At 41.9% G+C, this 19,774-nt stretch overlaps 1 protein-coding gene and 1 long non-coding RNA gene across 2 annotated transcripts in view; one reads left to right on the forward strand and one right to left on the reverse strand.

The window, feature by feature from the left end:
• The window catches only part of LOC105097306 (uncharacterized), a 329,784-nt gene extending 313,746 nt beyond the window's left edge, over positions 1-16,038 (reverse strand). Inside the window, exons 1-4 of the long non-coding RNA XR_010377177.1 lie at positions 15,874-16,038; positions 8,728-8,839; positions 5,576-5,805; positions 4,800-4,899 (exon numbers count right to left, since the gene is read on the reverse strand). This is a non-coding gene — a long non-coding RNA (uncharacterized LOC105097306). The remainder of the gene's footprint in view (positions 1-4,799; positions 4,900-5,575; positions 5,806-8,727; positions 8,840-15,873) is intronic.
• A 177-nt stretch (positions 16,039-16,215) lies between these two features.
• Positions 16,216-19,443, forward strand: RGS2 (regulator of G protein signaling 2). The gene is made up of 5 exons (XM_010989831.3): positions 16,216-16,353; positions 17,360-17,461; positions 17,562-17,623; positions 18,177-18,343; positions 18,622-19,443. Exons 1-5 carry the CDS (start codon positions 16,244-16,246, stop codon positions 18,814-18,816), a joined length of 636 nt encoding a protein of 211 aa, XP_010988133.1. The 5' UTR covers positions 16,216-16,243; the 3' UTR covers positions 18,817-19,443.
• Positions 19,444-19,774: the final 331 nt, after the last annotated feature.

A 19,774-nucleotide genomic window follows, 5' to 3' on the forward strand; every position in this document is an offset into this window, starting at 1 on the left:
ATTGTTATAAATAATAGAAGCAGGGTGCAAACCTTGTGTTATTTTCCCCAACCCTACAGTACCTCCCACATGAATGTAGAGGAGCAAAACTTGCCACCACAAAATGTCTCTTTGGCATGCGGATTATGATGAACTGAAAACAGTGAAGGCCCAAAAGACGCAGGAAGAAACGCTGACCTTCCCCCTAACGGCCTAAAAAAACTTCAGAGAGAGGATAGAGGACCTACCCCAGGAAGAGAGCTACCGCAAAGATACCTACAGGGCGAGCGAGGCCTGGAGACAGCAAGGGACCTGGCAAAGTCTGTTTGTTAAAATTCCTCTCTGGGTCTCACTGCATCTGCCTTGCCCAGCAAACGCTGTTTACCAAACATCTGCTTTTCCATCTCCATCTGCATTGACTTCCTCCTCTTTGAAGTCCCAAATCACTATCCCCAATAACCTCTCTTGCCTTTAGCTGAAGATGGTATTTAAATGTGAGGGTTTCAGCCATTTGGGAGGAGTTACTCAGTTTTTCTGGGTCTCTCCCATTGTATACATGTTGTTAAAATTTTGTTTGATTATCTCCTGTAAATCTGTCTCATGTCAATTTAATTCTTAGACCTGCCAGAAGAACCTAGAAGGGTAGAGGGAAATTTTTTCCTGCCCAAGATGACTGTGTCTCATTTTTCTTTCTTTGACTTCATAAAAACCTTAATTAATAACTACTGTAACTTTTATAGCATACGCCTAAACTGTTCATACAGCAAATATCGTTTTATCTAAAATATTTTAAAACACGATACAAATTTAAAGATAAACGTTCTCAGTGATTTCAAAATTAAATTTTGTTAAATGAAAGATTTTGATGGTCTTAAGAGTATAAGATAATAATGTGCAAAAGTGACAAAAAATTGAACACTTAGCCAGAAATTCTATTTAGCTGTATGTTGGGGTGATTTAGCTACATAAAGTTAAACAAACCAAATATATGACCAAAACCTAATAAATATTTTTATAAAATAACTGTGTATAAGATGTTCGTATACTTGAGCCATGTTTAGTCCTATTCAGGGGAATGGAATGTTTTCCTGCGTGTGTTTTCCTTGACAAAACAGGAACTTTAATCCCAAGGAAACTCTCTCAGACTGACAGTCTACTCTCCTGCCTGGAGATCAGGTCTCAGAAAGTCACAGATATTTTTCTGCTTTAAAGTCAGACATGGTATTTTGACAGCTTTTTATTTCACCTTAGCACTAGATACAACTGCCTTCAGAGACGTTTTTTTATCTGAGTCTTTTCTTAATTTGTCCTTAAATGACCAGTCAGGAAAATCAGAAAAGTTGAATGTGCCAAGAGTCACAAAAATGCCGCTCTGATAAGCACTGAGATCACGGACATGTCTAAAAAAAGCTTTGTTTATTTCAGGAGCTTACTAAAAGAGGCTCATAAGCTACATTTTTCAGTCTATAAACTTGGTTTAAATATGAAGTGGGTAACATGACACCATCAGTTCAACCTTCAGGACTTTTCCCCTTCAGACAATTGCCTACAACAAAATCAGAGCTGACTTAGTTATCACCAGTAACCAACCTTTTCTGCACAAGCTACACTTTCCTAATTACTTAAATAAAGAATAATAAAGGGCAACCATCAGAAAGGTAAGGACTCACAAAAATTTTGTTCATTGTTCTTTCCCTAGCCCCTTGAACCGAAGCTGTAATTACAAGTATACCACTGATTTTGTGCAAAAGAAACAATTTGCATATGATCAGTTATCAATCACCACAAGACTAAGTCTCTCCTGGCTGGAGCTGTCTTGTTTTATTTTGTTTTTAACTTATTTCGTTTAGTAAATGCTTAGGACCACATGTTATCTTTCACAAAAAGTACAAAAACTGTAGTGATCTATAATCATGTAGTATCATGGTTAACAAATTTTCAAAAAGAAAAAAAAATGCAACAAAACATATTGCTGAAAAAGATGAGAAAATCAGGTAAGATTTTAAAAGCTGCCCTGGGTACAAAGGGTAATTAGTCTGGATAACTCCACTTTTATTCGTTATTTTAGTAATTGCCAGATTGTGGACACACGATTATTCTATTTAATTTGCCAACTGAATTTCCCCGTGTGCATCTACGTTGTTTGTTATCTATAATTCCTTCCTTCATAAAATAGAGATGATAGTGTTCCTTCCTTTTTCTCCCTTTTTATTTTGGGGAGAAGGAAAAGCACTGAGCCGGGATTCAGGAAAATTGTTCTAGTGCTGGACTGTCACTGACTAACAACATCACACTAACCTCAGTATCCTCATCTTCAAAACACAAAGGAATGCTATTTCCCTTCTGTGCTTCACATGGGTCTGTAAACATGAAATGACATAATGCACATGAAAAACAATTTCAAGTTGTAACATCCTATGTAAAAGTAGGATGCTAACTATCAGGACTTCAAAATGAAAGCTAAAGACACTAACTGGGTCTAATAATTTGTCACAGCCTCCATCATTTATAAATCTTAGATGACCCTCAGTGTTTATGGACTCCAAGTATCCACGTTTCCCTAACCCCATAAGCATGTGTCAGTCAAAATCATGGGCATTATGTTTCAGAAGCCTAATTCTTATTCCATGAAAGCCTGACAGACCCAAAAAGGATAAAAATCTGGCCTATGTTAGTGCCTACATTCAATTATATAATAGTGCACATACCAAAGGTAAGCAAAGTATATTTCATATCAGCAGAACAGCAAACCCAGTTTCCAAGTAACAAAATTAACCCAGACCTGTTGGTTCCCTGTTCTCTGTTAACTCGCCACACTCCCAGACCCTCGTTGACCAATAATTTTCCTATTGACAGCAATTTCTTGACATTCTGCATCTTTTGCAAATTTTGCTCTTAGGCTTTGCCCTCCACCTACATTGTATCTTAGTGACTGTTAATTACCACTATTAAGTGGGGAGAGGGTATTGAGTGTAAAATGCATTGCTTTTCAGTTCATTAGTGGAAGTTTTTCTGTTTTGATGGCTTTTGCATTCCTGTGCACTTATCGTGGAGATGACAATCATGAATAATCAAAGAAGGAAGGCACCCTATTCCTACCTCAAAAGGCTGTTCTGACAATAAAAATGAAATTCTGCTTGGTACACAGTAAGCCTCAATAAATGCTGCTTACTGGTATTTTTAAAGACAGAGAGTAGTAAGCAGAAGCCATAAGGCAGAAACAAGGAGAGACAAAAGAAGTAACCAATGCTGGAACAGGAAGAAATCCAGAAGGAAGCACAGAGAGGGGGCTGAGTCACAAGCATGACAGACAAGTGGAGTCACCCTTGGCTCCCAGAGCTGCCTGGGATTCTGAGCACTGTGGCCTGTCTCAGAGTCCCCTGGCTCTCCGTTCAGACTGCGTGCACATGGTGACAATACACCGCTATCACCTGGGGTTACCGCTGAGGTCTCAACAGTGAAATAACCAGACACACCAGTGAAATCTCTTTGTTACATGTTAGTCAACCAGCCTTGCTTCTAGGAGATGCTGACAAAACAAACATTGCTTTCACTGAATGAAAGAGCCCTTTTCTTTTGCCGATTTACCAGAATCTCTAAATTGTTCCCCTCTTTTGGTTTCAACAGGTCCCAGAAGATACTTCCTCCAAGCTTCATGCAAAACAGAACAAAACAAAACAAAACAAAAAAACCCAGTTTCTTGCTAATATGTTGTGTATACAGCACTCCACAATTTACAAAGCATTTTATTTCACATTCACAAAAAGAAAATATAAAAATAACAGTTCTATTTTGGGAATAGAATCTAGAAATCTTCCTCTTTAATGAGATCATTAGATGACTCACCAATTCTTTTATTTCACATTTTCTCACTCACTAAATGAAAATCAAACTCCAGTTTTACCTTCTTAGGCATATCTGCACGGCATCTGAACTGAAGCTGTGGGTGTTTAAAAACTCTTGAAACACACATATACGAACAGTCTCTTGGTGTATAACATAAATCATTAATGCCATTCACGGGCTTTCTATTAATTAACTAATTCATTATTTCACTCAACAATTACATTGAGCATATAATTACCATGTGCCAAGCCACGTATTCAAGGCCTGATTTCACCAGCTCAACTTTCTAGGTTAACCTTTTACAGATTACAACTACACAGGCAGGGTATCCAGGAGGAGACAGACCTAATGATGACAACCCAAACTGAACTTCCCATAGAAACTTCAATTCTACAGACTTGGAATTCAAATCCTGGCTCTGCCAGACCTCCTTGCTACTTATTTGGGGGCAGTTTCTTGATGTCTCCAAGCATCTATAAAATGGAGATAACAGTAGCTATCTGATGGAGGTGTAAGGATAAGAGATGATGATAATATATGTAAAGTGCCTGGTCAGGGTTTGGAGCACATAATCGGTGTTTAATATACAAAATCGACTGCCATTTTTATTAAAGGGGGTAAGGCCAGACTTTTCCTATGGAAGATTCTTGAAAACTCTATTATCATGTAGTATTAGCAGTCCCATTTTACAAATGGAAAAAAAATTAAGCTCAGAGAAGTTAAATCACATAATGAGCGTGATCAGCTTGTACTGTGTGCCAGCCCAGGGCTGGTCTCTGCAGATGCAGGGATGGAGAGGACAGATTCTGACCTCAAGTGCCCACTGTCTACCAGCGGATAAAATGCCCCCGCAGAGGGAAGCACAGGCTGCGGCAGCACCCGGGTGAGCTCATGCAGAACTGGGGCAAGCGGGCGTCAGGGAGCCATGAAGTCACTACTCACCAACAGCAGTGCTCCGGTTAGTACAGACTCACCTTCAGACTCCCTCTTAACACAGCACTCCACATGACCACTAGGTGACAAAGACAGACAGGGTTAATTTATTTTCATTCTTTCTTCTGTTATATGTGGAATCTAAAAAATAAAACAAATGAATGAATATAACAAAACAGAAAGAGACTCACAGATACAGAGAACAAGGCAGTAGTTACCAGTGGGCAGAGGGACAGGTCAAGTGGATTGAGAGGCACAAATTACTAGGTATAAAGTAAGTTACAAGGATGTAATGTACAACACAGGGAATATAGCCAATATTTTATAATAAATTTATATGGAGTATAACATATAAAAATACTATGTTGTAGACCTAAAACTAACATAATAATGTAAATCAACTATATTTCAATTTAAAAAAGAAAAAAAGAAACTAAGACATTATTTTCTGTGTATGACTTTGGCCACCTCCCATAGATTTTCATATATGATTATATTATTTTTAATAATTTCTAAAAAGCCTTTGACTTTTACTTTTATTCCCTCCTTGGCCTACAAGTACTTTATTTAGTAAACTGTCTGTGTAAAGCAAAACCTGGGGAAACTTGTTATGTGAGTCACTGGTACAGCTTCTAAAATAATGCAATTTCATCCTCACCCGTGACCCTATAGCACATCCTCACCTGTGACCCTGCAGCATCCTCACCCGTGACCCTGCAGCATCCTCACCCGTGACCCTGCAGCACAGCCCTGTTTAAACCTCTACTGCTCTAGAAGGAAACTTTTTCAGGTTACACTGAGGAAACCAACCACTTACTTCTCAAGAGGCTCGAATTCACCTGCTATTCAAGTCTGACTGGTTTTGCTTAGTCTGGTTCGTTCTGTTTCACATGTTCCCCAAGTTCCACATTTCTCGTATGTCAGTGGTACCTTCTCCTCCTCTTTAGCGCTCCTATGAGGTTTTCCTGTTTCCTTTTTGCTCTCTTTTATTTTTTTCCATTTTTAGTTCTTTCAGCAGATTGTGGGGAAGAAGGCTCAAGACAAGACCTTAAAGCAGAAGCCCAGAATTTTTTTTAACTCTTTCAAATGCTACCCAATCAACTGTACTCTTAATCATGCTTTCCTTTTTCCTCTTCTTGAACCAAAGAAAATTACCTAAACTGATCATTGGATATATTATATATTGTATATTATAATGTTTTAATAAATTTGAACATTATAATCCAAATAATAGTGTTTATATAGGAAATTCAGAGCTTAAAAGCAGTGAAAGTATAAAGGAACTTATGTCTTCTATCATTATGAAAGCTTCAAAACCATCAGGAAACATCGTCCTTCAAAATCTACAATGTGTTAGGCCTCAGTCTACTTGCCTGACAAAAACAAAAAGAAGCAACCTATTAGGTAACAGTCCAAAAAGGAACTTCCTAAAAAGCCTCAGAAACAAGCTACTTTTATATTAGATTTAATTTATTATTAAGTTGTCTAATTAAGATAAATACATATACACACATACACATGACTTCATTCAAATATATATTGTAACAGACAGTGAAATGAGAACAAATGACAATACCATGTGACTTTTTAATCCTATGGGTTTTTTTTTAAAACATCCTTATTAGAGGAAATGTGAGCTTATTCCCTGGTTCATAATGTTTTAAGTGTATAGCTTGCATATCACTACCTTGTCAATTTTCCTCCTAATATGGATCTCTGTTAAGTGGTTTTATAAACAAAGTTTATTCTACCTATTTACAATAGGTAAAAGTCAGATTTTTTAAACACCAACAAATAGATTATTTTACACATTGCAAATGGAAAAAGTATCAAGAGAAACAATAGAAAACTTACTTACAAACATTGCAAAATTCAGTGTTAATATGGAAACTTTACAAGGTTACAATAGAAATTTAATTATAGATATGAGGACATATGAACCTCTGACACAAGTCACACTGACAACAGATGGCAGAGGCCCTGGAAAAGTAGCCACCCCTTCATTCACTCCATTCCCTCAGCAAATACTGACTGAGTATGCTCTATGTTCCAGGATACAATCATTTTTAAGAAGAAAAAGAAGACAACAGAGGAGGAGGAGATGGGGGAGAAGAAATTGTCTAGTGAGGAACAGTGACAAGAAACCAGGTAATCATATTGGGAGGATGTGTTAGTGGAGTGAGGAACAGTGTGTTGGCGACGTGCCGGAGAGAAAAGTCATTTAAACAATACCTGGAAAAAGATGAACGATATAGAAGATGGATAAAAAGTGGGAAGAAGGGGAAAAGGCCCAGACAGAGGGAACAGCACGAGCAAATGGCTAAAGGAAGGAGGAAGCACAGCACGTGGAACGAACTGAAAAACATCCAGCAGGACAAGAGCACAGAGAGCAAGGCAGCCGAACGGAAGATGAGGCCAGAAGGGCTTGCAGCGGCCAGAAATCATCTTGCAGGTCAGTTCAAGGAATGTGGAACTTATCTTAACGGTAATGGAAAGCCATTAGGGGTTTTAATCAGAAAAGCAATAATGATCAGATAAGTATTTTAGTGAAATCATGCTGGCTGAAAACAGATAATTCATGAGAGAGGATCACTTAGAAGGTGTGATGTCTTGCTTGGATCCATGACAGGGATGAAGAGAAAATTAAGAAAGTGGAAATGGGAATGCAGAGAAGTTTATGGTCTCAGGATACACTTAAGAAGTAAAATTAATAAGCAGGACAGATTCGTCATAGGAAACTGAGTGGATGATGGTACCATTTACTGAGATGGAGAACAAAGGCCAAGAAACAGGTTTCGGTGCAAAAATGGGAAACGCTGTTTTCAACAAGTTCATTCGAACCGCCCATGAGTCATCTAAGTGAACCAAGCAGACGGACAACTGTGTGGGAAGAGAGAGACCAGTGGTGACATTCATTGGCAGACAGACCACAGCTGACTTCACAGGAGTGAATGCAGAGTGTGGACGTGCGGAGGGAAAAAAGAAGCCATGTAAGGAATGTCAGCCTCCAAGGGACAAATGAGCAGACGCTGCAGAGGACGCTGTGAGAAGAATCCCTTTCCAGACAGAAAGTAAATGTGATACCCCTAGAAAGAGCCCCCGGCCCAGACCCGGGAGACCCACGGGGAAAGCTCTCCGGACCACCTTGACTCACACCTCTGCTGAGCTTTCCAACACCTCCCCGCCGCCATCACCTGCCTCTTCTCCACCCTCCCCCAACACACACGGACTCACTTTCGCCTTTTCACGAAGTTTGTAAGCACTCTTTAAAATCAAAAAGCAGTCTGTTAAGAAGGTCTGTTTATGTTTATGGCAAAAAGATACCTTAACTATGTAATATTTAAAAGAAAGGGAGATGTTCCATCCTGCTGGTATCTTCACAAAGCAGAGGCAGCTTCCTCCAAGAAGCCCCTCAGGTTTGCTACAGGCATCCACCAGCCCAAGGGATCGGGATGTCCCCCAGGGGGAAGGATGGCCAGGGCCTCCCAGAGGTGGAAAAGAGAAGATAAAGAGCAACATGTCAAGCTGACTGAAATTCTGCAGCTCTTAGCTGCAGCCAGACATTTCCGAACAGGAATTAGAGGCTTATCACCTTTTGGAAAGACAACACAAGGAATAACTCAGAGCATCACTCCCTGCACTTTGACACTGATGTTGATTTATTCTTTCAAGAAAACTCTACAATAGGTACCCCCCCACCACCAAAAAAAATGTAGCATTCTCGGAAAAAAGTGGTTTCAATCCTGCCCAAGATGAATTTTTCACACCAGCTTGAGCTCCACCAGATTCAGGATCTGAGTTTTGTTCACCTATTTCCTGCTCTGCGGAGAGGGAAACAGAGGCCTGCAAATAGGAAGGGCTCCCCTGGGGTGCAGCAGTCCCTCGGCATTTGGTCCCTGACTCAGCGTCCTGACACCCACACTGTCGTTATCCCCTCTGGATGGCGTGCTGTGCAGAGGGTCTCCTCACCTGGTCAGCAGAGCGCAGCGCTTTGGGAATGCTCGTTCCGCCACTTCGGGGTTGTTGTCCCCTGCAGCAGGAGCTCACCTCTGTCATCCACATGTCCCAGCCGCACAGTGGCCTGTGAACCGAGCCAGAGAAAGAGGAGAAATGGGTGACTACGACTCCTACTCCTATTCCAGACAACCTATAGTCTCCCTCAGGATCATGACTTCAAGAAGACAAAAGGCCACCAAATGTGATGTTGACATCTCTTGGGGTGAACTTTTCGAAATGCACATCAGCTGACTTCTCTCCAGTGGTTGTCCTGTGCTGTGCCATCGCCTGATTACAAGACAAAGATGAGAGACACAAGGGCCAGAGCCAACATCAGCTGACCCTCCGCTGAGCTCCAGCCACATGAGAAACCCATCCAAGACCCGCAGAGCCACCCACACTCAGCTGGCCCAGACTGACCAATCTCCAGCCAATCCCAGCCAGGTCAGCAGAGGTGCCCGGCCCAGCCAAAGCCAGTGAACTTCCAACCAACCTGCAGCCTGACTGACAAGAAGACTGAGCTGTTTTGCTCGACAAAGTTTCGGTCCCCCATGGCCTAGGGGCCTCTGTGAGGACCTCTGCATCCAACGTCTAACACCTCCCAAAACGACGGTTCTGAAAGGAAGCAACTGAGGGGCCTCTGTATCAATCAACGTTTCACTACATGTAAGTAGAGCCTGAAAAAAATCACGATTTCCTTGCTCATAGTCGGACTGTAGATTCTTGAGATGTGAAAACTTTTTAAAATGCCACTTCTTTCTTTCTTGTTTTTCAAAGGTGAAATTGGACAAGTAAGCTGAAGCCTTGGAAGGGTCCTCCATTATCTCTCCCCAGCCTCCTCCCACATATATTCAAGGCCACGCAGACACAGAGGGATTCTGAGAGTAGAAAAAATAAGACCTCAAAGAGCCACAGGATGAAAAGTCAGTCAAGAGAAAAAGGAACATTAACCAAGAATTTAGTGCATCTGTCCCCTCTCCTGCATCTGCGTTGAGGTCTGCCCTCGTTACCAGACACGGGATTGGTTCCAGGCAGATGCTCACCAGTGTTCTCTACAGCCGGTGAAGATATCCGAGGGCTGGCAACCTAGACTGGCTCAGAACAGCCAAGGGGATCTCACAGGGCCTGCTCATGGCCATGATGCTCTGTGTTGCCCTGGTTCTGCAGACACAGTGTCAGCCAGTGGCAGCCCCGCCAGACACCATTAAACCAGACCCAGATCCCCACAGACCAGAGATGGTGTTATGTGTAGTCATAGATTTTTCATAATTAAAAGCCTACATTATAGAAATAAAGACAGAGAACTAGTCACTAAAGTTTCTGCCCTCCAAAATTTTGGCAAGTTCAACCCAACTTAAAAAGAATTTGAAGGCTCTGGACCAACTTTCATGGAAGCCAGACTCAAGAACAAACGATCAGCAATAGAAAAACTGGAGGGCGTTAACAAAGAGCTGGAAAACTCCAACTCTCTGCCTGGGCTTAAAACACAGATTTTTACTCAAGGACTTAGCAAAGAGAAATCTAAACATTCAGAACAAGTTGATAATACACGAAGTATTCAGTCTTTAAAAATGCATCAAAACACATCCAATTTTAAGTAACTACAAGCAAAACAGCCTTTAAAGTACACCAGTGAACTACATCAGAAAAGTGAAGAACAACTTCAGACAGCACTAAAAAGATGCTTCAGGTGAAAATCTCCATCTTCGGGGAAGTATAAAACTACTTTCACAGGAAACTAAATAATGGTTAGAAAGAGTGAGCAAACTTACTCTTCTGAAAAAAAATTTTTTAACTCTACTGCATATAGAGTAAGTTCTAAATGATTAAGAAAGTCAGATCATTGCTAAAGATGAGACTGACCATGATGAAGACAACATGGACGGTGGAGCCTTGAAACTGGGTGTAAGACACAGATCAGAAAATGGAGACTTCCAGTCAGACGAATTCAAGAGTTAAGAAACTGCTTCATGCTGCTGGCTTCAATATGGCTGATCCAGGCTTGGCTAGGCCAGGTGACTATGCCCACCTTAGCTGCGTTTATTTTAAGCCTATTTAAAACCTCTTGAATATATGAAACTAAATATAAACTGAAGTAACTGAAGAAGATAAAATAATTAAAGCACTGTAAGTCTCCAAATAAGAAAGGTTGACTACAATCAGGAGGGGGGTGTGGGTGGCGGGATGCAGTTAGAAAGGAAGAGGCAGAAGCAGCAGCTTTACATCCTCCTGCGCTGCGCTGAGAAAGAGAAATGAATTTGCCCAGTGAAGACAGTGGAGAATTCTTCCAAAATAGATGAAAAGATTAGCAAGTGAAGAGCTGGACATTTCCAAAACTTTTTTGAGGAAGAACCTAAAACATTTCCAAAAGTAACCTTACATCTGTGATATTCCCAATGGGGCATCTGGAAGAGGCTAAGGGGACCAACAGGGAACCCAATGGATGAACAAACTCCCAGGAAAGCAGCAGGATCAGGCAGTGAAGGCGCGGGATCCAAGGTCCAGTGCCTGGCATGGAGCAGACGCACCCTCCCACGGTCAGGACCACAGACCAAGGAGCCCCCCAATAGACCACCCCCAAACTTAACGCAGCTCGTCCTCCACTGAAGCAAGACAGAGCTTGTCCTTGAACTGTTAGACACTCAGGGCCTTCTTCTCAGCTAACTCTCCCACCTGAATGGGAGACCTGCCACCCTTGGAGCAGCAGCAAATAGCGGGTGCTAGGAAAGCAGCAACTAAACTGGCAGAGAGTCGCGTGGAAGAAACCAGTCCTGCTGCAAAGTGCTGCGAGTGCCAGACCTGCACACCGTGCACTGTCATCGCCCAGACATGCGGGGCATTCCCGGCAATGTCTTCATTTCCTTGCAGAGGAAGCCTGCTTTAATTACTTCTCCCCAAAAGATATGAAGTCTAGGCACAAAAAGGCGAAGCCATCTGCCTAGGGTCATAACTAAAACAATGCCAGCAACTGGGAACTAAAGGCAAGTATCCCAATTATGGACAAACCCTCCAATGATCCTGCTCTCCTAAGGATAACTTATGAAAAGAAAGGCAAAATTATTTTGTCTTCTGAAGCTGAGAACGTCAGCTCAGCATTTACCTGAGTGTCTATTTCACGGCAGCTGTATCAGGGCCCACTGGTATCTCCTGGAAAGCACTGTTCTTCCAATTAATTCGGTTACAACTTGGGGGTTTCTTTTATTTTTTTTTTTTTAAATGTGTTTGGGAGCAAAAATCCACAAAGTTTTAGGTTCTTGTGAAGTAGTCCATGGATCAAAGATCTTTGAAAACCAATTTCTAATATGGGTTAATACTCTCTACCTAGGGAAAGTAAGTAAGTTGGAAATACCAGTGCAAACAGAATCCTTATTTACTAGATGAAAAGGCGGCTTTCTTCACACTTGAAGAAAAAAAATTTTTTTGAAAGTTGGGTTCTCTGCAACTGATAACATGCAGACCTTTGAAATCGTGTATATTATGAAGCCCATATCCTAAGATTTCAAAAAAAAAAAAAAAGGTCAATAAGACACTTGTCTTTTTAATAATTTGACAAAATTCTGTGCACAAAAATTAAAAAACCAGGAGAACAAAAGTCAGGAAAGAAATTCCTAGTTTTACCTCTGCAGCTTACAATATGCCATCTATGCAACTCATTTCTTAAGGAAGTGTTTCTAATTGCCGTCCCTCCCCTGCGATCCCAGGAAGTCCACTGTCCCAGGAGACAGCAACAGGCACATGGGGGGAACGATGCCCCAAACCCAGACTTCACACTAACTGTTCTTCAACTACAGAAACCTACTAGAGATACTGCACTGCACATTAGTTCAGGGAGAAAATATAATTTGTGATGCTTCTGTTGTCGGTTTCCAAAGAGAATCCACATGCTTTATTTAGTAAGGGGGGACTTGTTAAATTCAAGTAGGTACTGCCTGCATTTGAAGTACGACATACATCTTACTATGGGTGAACTTAAGGCAGAACCATGGAAGTGCTCTTACTGGAATTACCAACACAAGGACTAGTAAAATTATTAACTCCTCTATAACACATGTCAAGTACTTGGCTGAAACTCTGATTCATTCCTGAATAAAATACTAACTTTCTCTCTTACCAGCTTCTGGGTATGCAAATTGCATTCTAAGAAAGACGGTAATTAAGATTTTAAAGTCTCAGATTATATTAGGGGTGAAGAGTGGCGTACAATATCCTGTGGGGTCATGTGTTCCTTCTGTTAAAGTAATATTCCACCAATTAAAGTTAAATGAGAATGAGACCAAAGGGGGAAAAAAAAAGACAAGAAAGAAAGACAGACAGGCAAAACAAGACAGGTGTCACACTTCCTCAAATACGGTCAACCACAAGGATGCTGAAAGCTTTCATTTTTCCCAGTTCCTCATCACCCTTTGCCACATGGCACTTAATTCCCTAAATCTGTTTTTCCTTTTGTTTAACTTCCCCCGATTGAAGCTTTCACGAGGTAAGCAGTAGGTTTACAGCTTTTGCAAATTTAGATATCTTACTGACCAAAAAAAGTAAAGCATAGAGTAACACACACAATGATCCTTTTGTGGTTTTTTTTTAAAGCACGTATCTTGTTTCCTAAATTTCTAAAGCACAAGTATGAAAGTTGTTGTGTATAAATATTTCTAGCTAATCATAATTGTTTTTTATTAATCACAGCACATAGCGGGAGAGGGAGAGAGAAGTTGGGCAGCAGCGACTTGAGCTTTTCATAGTCTCCCCACGGTATTCCTCGAAACTGATTTTTTGTTTGTTTGCCTTCTTTTGTAACTTAAATTTTTTTTAAGTGCAAAAAGTTCAAGAACCAGCCTGCAAACTTGCACCACTAACATGCTCTCCAGTAGGGGGCGAGACAGACCCAGCAGGGAAAATGTTATGCGTCCTTTCCCACATCACTCTCAAGCCGTGGTTTTCCTGTGCAGTAGTTACAACCTATTGCATTGCTTCTTCCTCCACCACAGAATGGAAAATACGTGTCATCTTAATATTGAGCAATCCCATTTACCTAAAAGCCAGCTGCAACTAAAAAACAAAAGGAAGTCATCAACACTAGCTTTCTCTTTAAATATATGGTCTGCCTGTCTTAACATCAGCTGTCTGTCAATCTGAAATGGTTTGTGAAAAAGGCAAATAATTATGTTACACACTTACAAAATAATGTCTAGAATAGTCTATATACTTAAACCAGATACTGACGTGGATACACATACACTTTCGTGAATGTATTGAGATGATTAAACTTCTCTGGCTCGTTGATCTCTGAAAAGTTTAAATATGAAAGTTTGCTTATTTTCTTATTTATTATCCAGAGAACATTTATCAAGTATCTATTACGAGCCTGATACTCTACAAATCTATGTGACGCTATCCTGACATTTTAATAGTACTTAACACATGTATAATCCACCTAAGTGAATCCTTTAATGATTTTTCTAGCTTGAATAACTATGCTTCCAGGTATTTCTTTTTTCACACACATGCAAATTAAGAAAAACAACAAACTTCCCTACAGTACTTTAGAATTTACAAGGGCCTTTCACAAAAGATTCACATAATATTCAATGAGGTTGGCAAGAAAGACACATTACTCTTTAATACAGATGAGAAACTGGTGCTCAAGAAGGTGGGATGGAAGTGTCCCAGTAGTAACTTAGCATTTACTGGTTAAGGTGCGAGTCTAACTAGAGATCCTGACAGTTCGCTCTCCTCACTGCCTCTTTGTCAGAACTCCTGTCTTTTCCACTATGAGTGAATTCTACCATCCAAGCTTCTAAGTGAAAAATATATTGGGGTTTATATTAGCAAGAAAAAGCAAGTGTCTGCATATTACACATATTTAACAAATGAGCACTGAATCAACAGAAAGTGAAAATAGATGTAGGAAATACCGCGCAAAGTTCTTTGCAAGATGAAGAAGAGCAAATGCTTGACAAAAATTACATTCTTACATTTCACAAAATGCTTCCAAGTCCTTACTACTGAAATCTAAATGATTTTCCTTTCCATAATTGAGTATATGTCTGTTCTTCTTACTAACAGTTGCAGGTTTTCCTCTCCAAATCAAACTTAGAGCTCCAACTACCTGCAGCTCATCATCAGAATATGGTAAACTAGTTTCAATTTTCTTTTAACAGTTCTAACGCAAAGCCGAGAGAATATTCGCAGCCTAATACCTTGCTGTTAATCTTACTGTCACTCAGATGCTTCACAGGGAATCCCCCTGAAAAGTCCACTCCACGGTTCTAATAATGCTACCTGACAGCAAATCGTTTTGGAGTTGAGGTTATCTTCTTGTCCTTATCAACCAAACCATTAAAATTGTGCTGTAACAAGATGATTTTTGAAGAATTAACAAATTAAGCTCATTCCAACAAACTGTTAACTTCCCCCTTCCCTCCCCCCACCACCTTTTTTTTTTTTTTTTTTTGCCAATTATGTGTTCTGGTAAATTCTAAGCCAACTAAGAATGAATCATGAGGAAATCCTGCATCCCTGCACTCTTACACTAAGTGATGCTGGTGCATGCCAGCTGCGAGATCTTGGTGTTTCCCTCTATCTCATCACAAGAAGATCTGTGATTTCTCTTCCTCTTCTGGAAGGAGAGGCAGCCAAGGACTCCTGAGGACTATGTCTGCACCCCCAGGAACAGACCCAGCCACGTGTCTGCTGGCGAACAAATCTGCACAACCAGTTAGAGCACTTTCTCCTGCCCCTTCCCTGACTAACGTTCATTCCCCGAAGTGCTCCAAGATGCTCAGGTAAGCTGCGGAGTAGCAGCCCCTGGACTTCACCGTTCCTCCCGTTCACCGTTTCCTTCCCCCAAATTAACAGTCTCACAGAGGAACAGGTGAGACCAAAGCGCTGCCTTAGGATACAGACCAAAAAGGAGCTATGAGGAGAGGGCATGCGCTCCAAAATGGGGACACACATCCTCATTTAAGATAAGGTGACTGAACTCAGGTTCCTAGGAAACAACCTCTCCCTGCGAGCCCAGGAATCGTCACACCTTTGAAACCAGGAGCACGTGAGCGTGGGGGAAGGGAGGGGCGGGGGAGGGGACGGGGAAGGGCGAGCGCCCCTGCCGGGCCTGCCGCCAACCTGGCTCCCTGCCTCCACTCGCGACCCCGCCTGGCCACCACAACTCGGCCAAGACCGCCGGCGACCGCTCCAGGGAAAATTTGTGTCTGCTCCCACACCGGCCCCAGCCAGTCTCCGCGCTCGGCCGGAGTGCGCACGACTCCGGGACTGCTCACGTCAGCGGCGCACCCCGTTCCGGACCCTTCGGCGGCGCCCGTGACTGTACGGAGCGGCGCTGACCCCGCCCCCGTGCCCGGCCATAGCCGGCCAATCGGCGCCCGCTGGAGGCGGGACCGGCGTCGTGGGGCTCCGCCCCCGCGCCTCCGCCTCTTATAAATGCAGCGGCGAGCGGCCGGCCGGGAGGCATTGCAACCCCAACGGGAAGACGATAATGCAAAGTGCAATGTTCCTGGCTGTCCAGCACGACTGCGGATCCATGGACAAGAGCGCAGGCACCAGCCCCAAGGGCGAGGAAAAGCGGGAAAAAATGAAGCGGACCCTGTGAGTACTGCTCTCTTTTCTCCCTCGCCGCCTCTGCCGACCTCCGTGTCCCGGGTGGCTGCAGACGCGGTACATTCGCGCTCGGCTTCGACATTGGAACTGTGTAGCCGGCGCCTCTGCAGGAAAAAACAATGCGAAAAAGGTTAATTTGTTAAGTAGGGTTAAGCTGTGTGGTAGGTAATTCTGTTACTGAGAGGACTCTTAGGTAGAGTTTCGAACTGCAGACAATTCTTGATGCAGAGGCGATGGTAAATGCACTAAAGAATCGCGGGTTGTCTTTTTGTCTCCTTGCGTTTAAAATGACACCAGAGAATCCTGCGCCCGAAGCGTGTCCCCAGCATTAGTCCATTGCCTTGTAAATTCTGATTAGCTTACACACCTGCTGGGATGGAGATAGTGCTGCTGATTCTAAATATATTCTTCTTAAATCTATTTTTTTAATTAAACAGCAGATCTCACCCACTCAGGACTGTGGAACAAATTATTCTGCATCATCTGCTTAAAACGAGTGTTGTAGTTGGGGGAGGGGGGAATTCTCTCTCTCACTAATGCACACCCATTATACACAGCTTCTAGGGTGGTCCAGAGCCTCCTGCTCTAAGGGTAAAGGGGAAATGAGCACCGGCTGGCTCAGGGCAGTTCCACCTCGGTTTCTTCAAGTGTGCATGTCTCAGAATTGTAATTAACGTTGCAGAAAAACTGCTGCCTTTTGTGGGCCAGAAATAGCATCTGCCCAGTCATGCAAACTAAATTCATTAAAATACCCTGTCATTTTAATTTTATGTAGTCCTACCCTTAGTTAGAAAACTAGTAATTATGTTCAGATGAATGGGTGAAACTAATTGTGTTCAGTACCTAGGTGCTGGGTTTAAACGTTAAAGGAGTAAGTTGTTTTGTCTTACTTGGTTTTGTACCTACTGGGGGTGACTTTATTTGGTAAAAATGCCTTCAGCTGCAATGGCAATGTCAAGTGTTGCCACATAGTGAATCTTTTTTTTTTTAAAAGATTAAAAGATTGGAAGACCCGTTTGAGCTACTTCTTGCAAAATTCCTCCTCTCCTGGGAAGCCCAAAACTGGCAAGAAAAGCAAACAGCAAACCTTTATCAAGTAAGTTAAAAATCCTGTACTTGCCAATATGCACAACTAGTTGCCGAGCTGAAGAGGGAAGCTGAGATGCGTGAGCTAATGTGCAGAACCTCTCTTGCAGGCCTTCTCCTGAGGAAGCACAGCTGTGGTCAGAAGCATTTGATGAGCTGCTAGCCAGTAAATGTAAGTTAACCTCTTGAATTTGATCCATTTCCAGTATCACAGGAGTCTAGAAAGCTTGCGTCTGCATAGCAAGAGCAGCTTGCCCCAGGGGAATTGGACTTAAGATCCCTATGACATGAGGCTTATTTTTCTTTAAATTCCCAGTGATTGACCACGGAAATGCATGGCTTATTCACTCCAGGGGGGAATATTAGCCTAAAAAATTGCAGTGGTAATTGCTCTTTGTTAAGATTGAGTCAGCTTTTCCTCTGCATACAGTGTTTTCAAGAGGCTTAGTTCCTGGAGATCTTAGGGCTCCCCTATAAGGATTTCCATCTATAGCAAAGCTAAGTATATTTTTGTAGCAGTGTGCCAACTTAAGGATTTTGCTGACTGGCATCTTAGTCTTTAAAGAACTAAGTTCTGAGGATTACAGGTTTGAGGGAAATCTAGAAAATTGCTACCTAGAAATCAGAAAATACAGTAGAGGAGGAGCTCTAGGAAAAACGTGTGGGATTATTTGGTCACTCAGTTCACATTCTGCATGCTTGTTTTTCTCCCCTCTCCCCCCTAGATGGTCTTGCTGCATTCAGAGCTTTTTTAAAATCTGAGTTCTGTGAAGAAAATATTGAATTCTGGCTGGCGTGTGAAGATTTCAAAAAAACCAAGTCACCCCAAAAGCTGTCCTCGAAAGCACGGAAAATATATACTGACTTCATAGAAAAAGAAGCTCCGAAAGAGGTAAGAAGGGAAAAAAAAGTTCCTCATTTCAGCATATTTGGAACATTCTTAGCACCAAAGTGAAACCAAAGAATTAAAGAGACCTCAAACTAAAAAGAGGCGGGGGTAAATGTTTTTTGCCTAATTCTAGCTTTCAATGAGGTGAATTACACTTCATGAGTGACGTGGCTGCTGAAGCTAATCACATACTTCCTGTTCTGTTGTTTGCAGATATTCAGTAGGTTTTCAGTCTCTATCTCTGAATATGGAATAAACCACTTTTTCTTGTTTTATTTCAGATAAACATAGACTTTCAAACCAAAACTCTGATCGCCCAAAACATACAAGAGGCTACAAGTGGCTGCTTTACAACTGCCCAGAAAAGGGTATACAGCTTGATGGAGAACAACTCTTACCCTCGTTTCTTGGAGTCGGAATTCTACCAGGACTTGTGTAAACAGCCTCAGCCAACCACAGAGCCCCATGCTACATGAGATGAGAAAGGAAGCCCACGGGCAAAGGACATTTCATTTTTTTTTTTCCTAAGGGGAAAGGACGTGACCTGCCGTAAAGACTGACCTTGAATTCAGCCTGGGTGTTCAGCACACATCACTCAGAACTATTGACAGTGAAGCAGGAAGCCGGTAGCTTCCACAAGTGTGATGGAACACAGGGAGAGCAGGCGAAACGTGGCGTGTCTCACACTGGAAATGCAGGAACGTGAGACTGAAAGTTAACAATGTGACGCTATTGGTCCAAAAGCATTTAAAATCAATAGGTCTGGGATCATGTGGCCTTAGCTAGCTGGCTGTACATCTTTCCGTGAATCAGTCCGTGTTACCACATAGTGGTGTAGTTTGGGGGTTTTTTAGTACTAAGTAACGTGTTTACTATGTGCAAAGGTATTGAAGTTCTTATGCCTACAGATCATCAGTACTGTTATGTCATGTAACTCTAAGACTGAAACAGTCTGTGTTGGAATTGTCAAGTGTTGTGTGTAATAGAATGAGTGCTGTTGTGTAGAAAACAACGTCCATCATGAGTGCCAAAACCTGTCCTGATGGCAGCTAGACTTCGAAGTGGTCTTTGAATACGTCTAATAAATTTATTTTGATAAATAATATTATTGAATACTTTGGCCCAGGTGTGATTGGGGGGGTGGTAATCAAATATGGCAGATAGAAGGTAAAATACCTCCTCTCTGGTAGAGAAGTATCAGTTGATGATCCTACTCAGTGAACATTGACAGTCCTCAGAACTGAGACATTACAGCTGCAGGGAAGACATACCCCATGTCTAGGATGCCTTCACATCTCAAAAGAGGGTGGAGCACATCCTTAGAACCACGCTAGGATCAAGCTTCCTAATATAATCTTGTAAAAACCAAGCTTCCTATTAATGAAAATACAAGAACATGGGCTTAAAGTCCATTCATGAGTATCAGTTAAAGAC

The sequence above is a fragment of the Camelus dromedarius genome, chromosome 21 (assembly GCF_036321535.1).
Source record: "Camelus dromedarius isolate mCamDro1 chromosome 21, mCamDro1.pat, whole genome shotgun sequence".
Lineage (NCBI taxonomy): Eukaryota > Metazoa > Chordata > Mammalia > Artiodactyla > Camelidae > Camelus > Camelus dromedarius.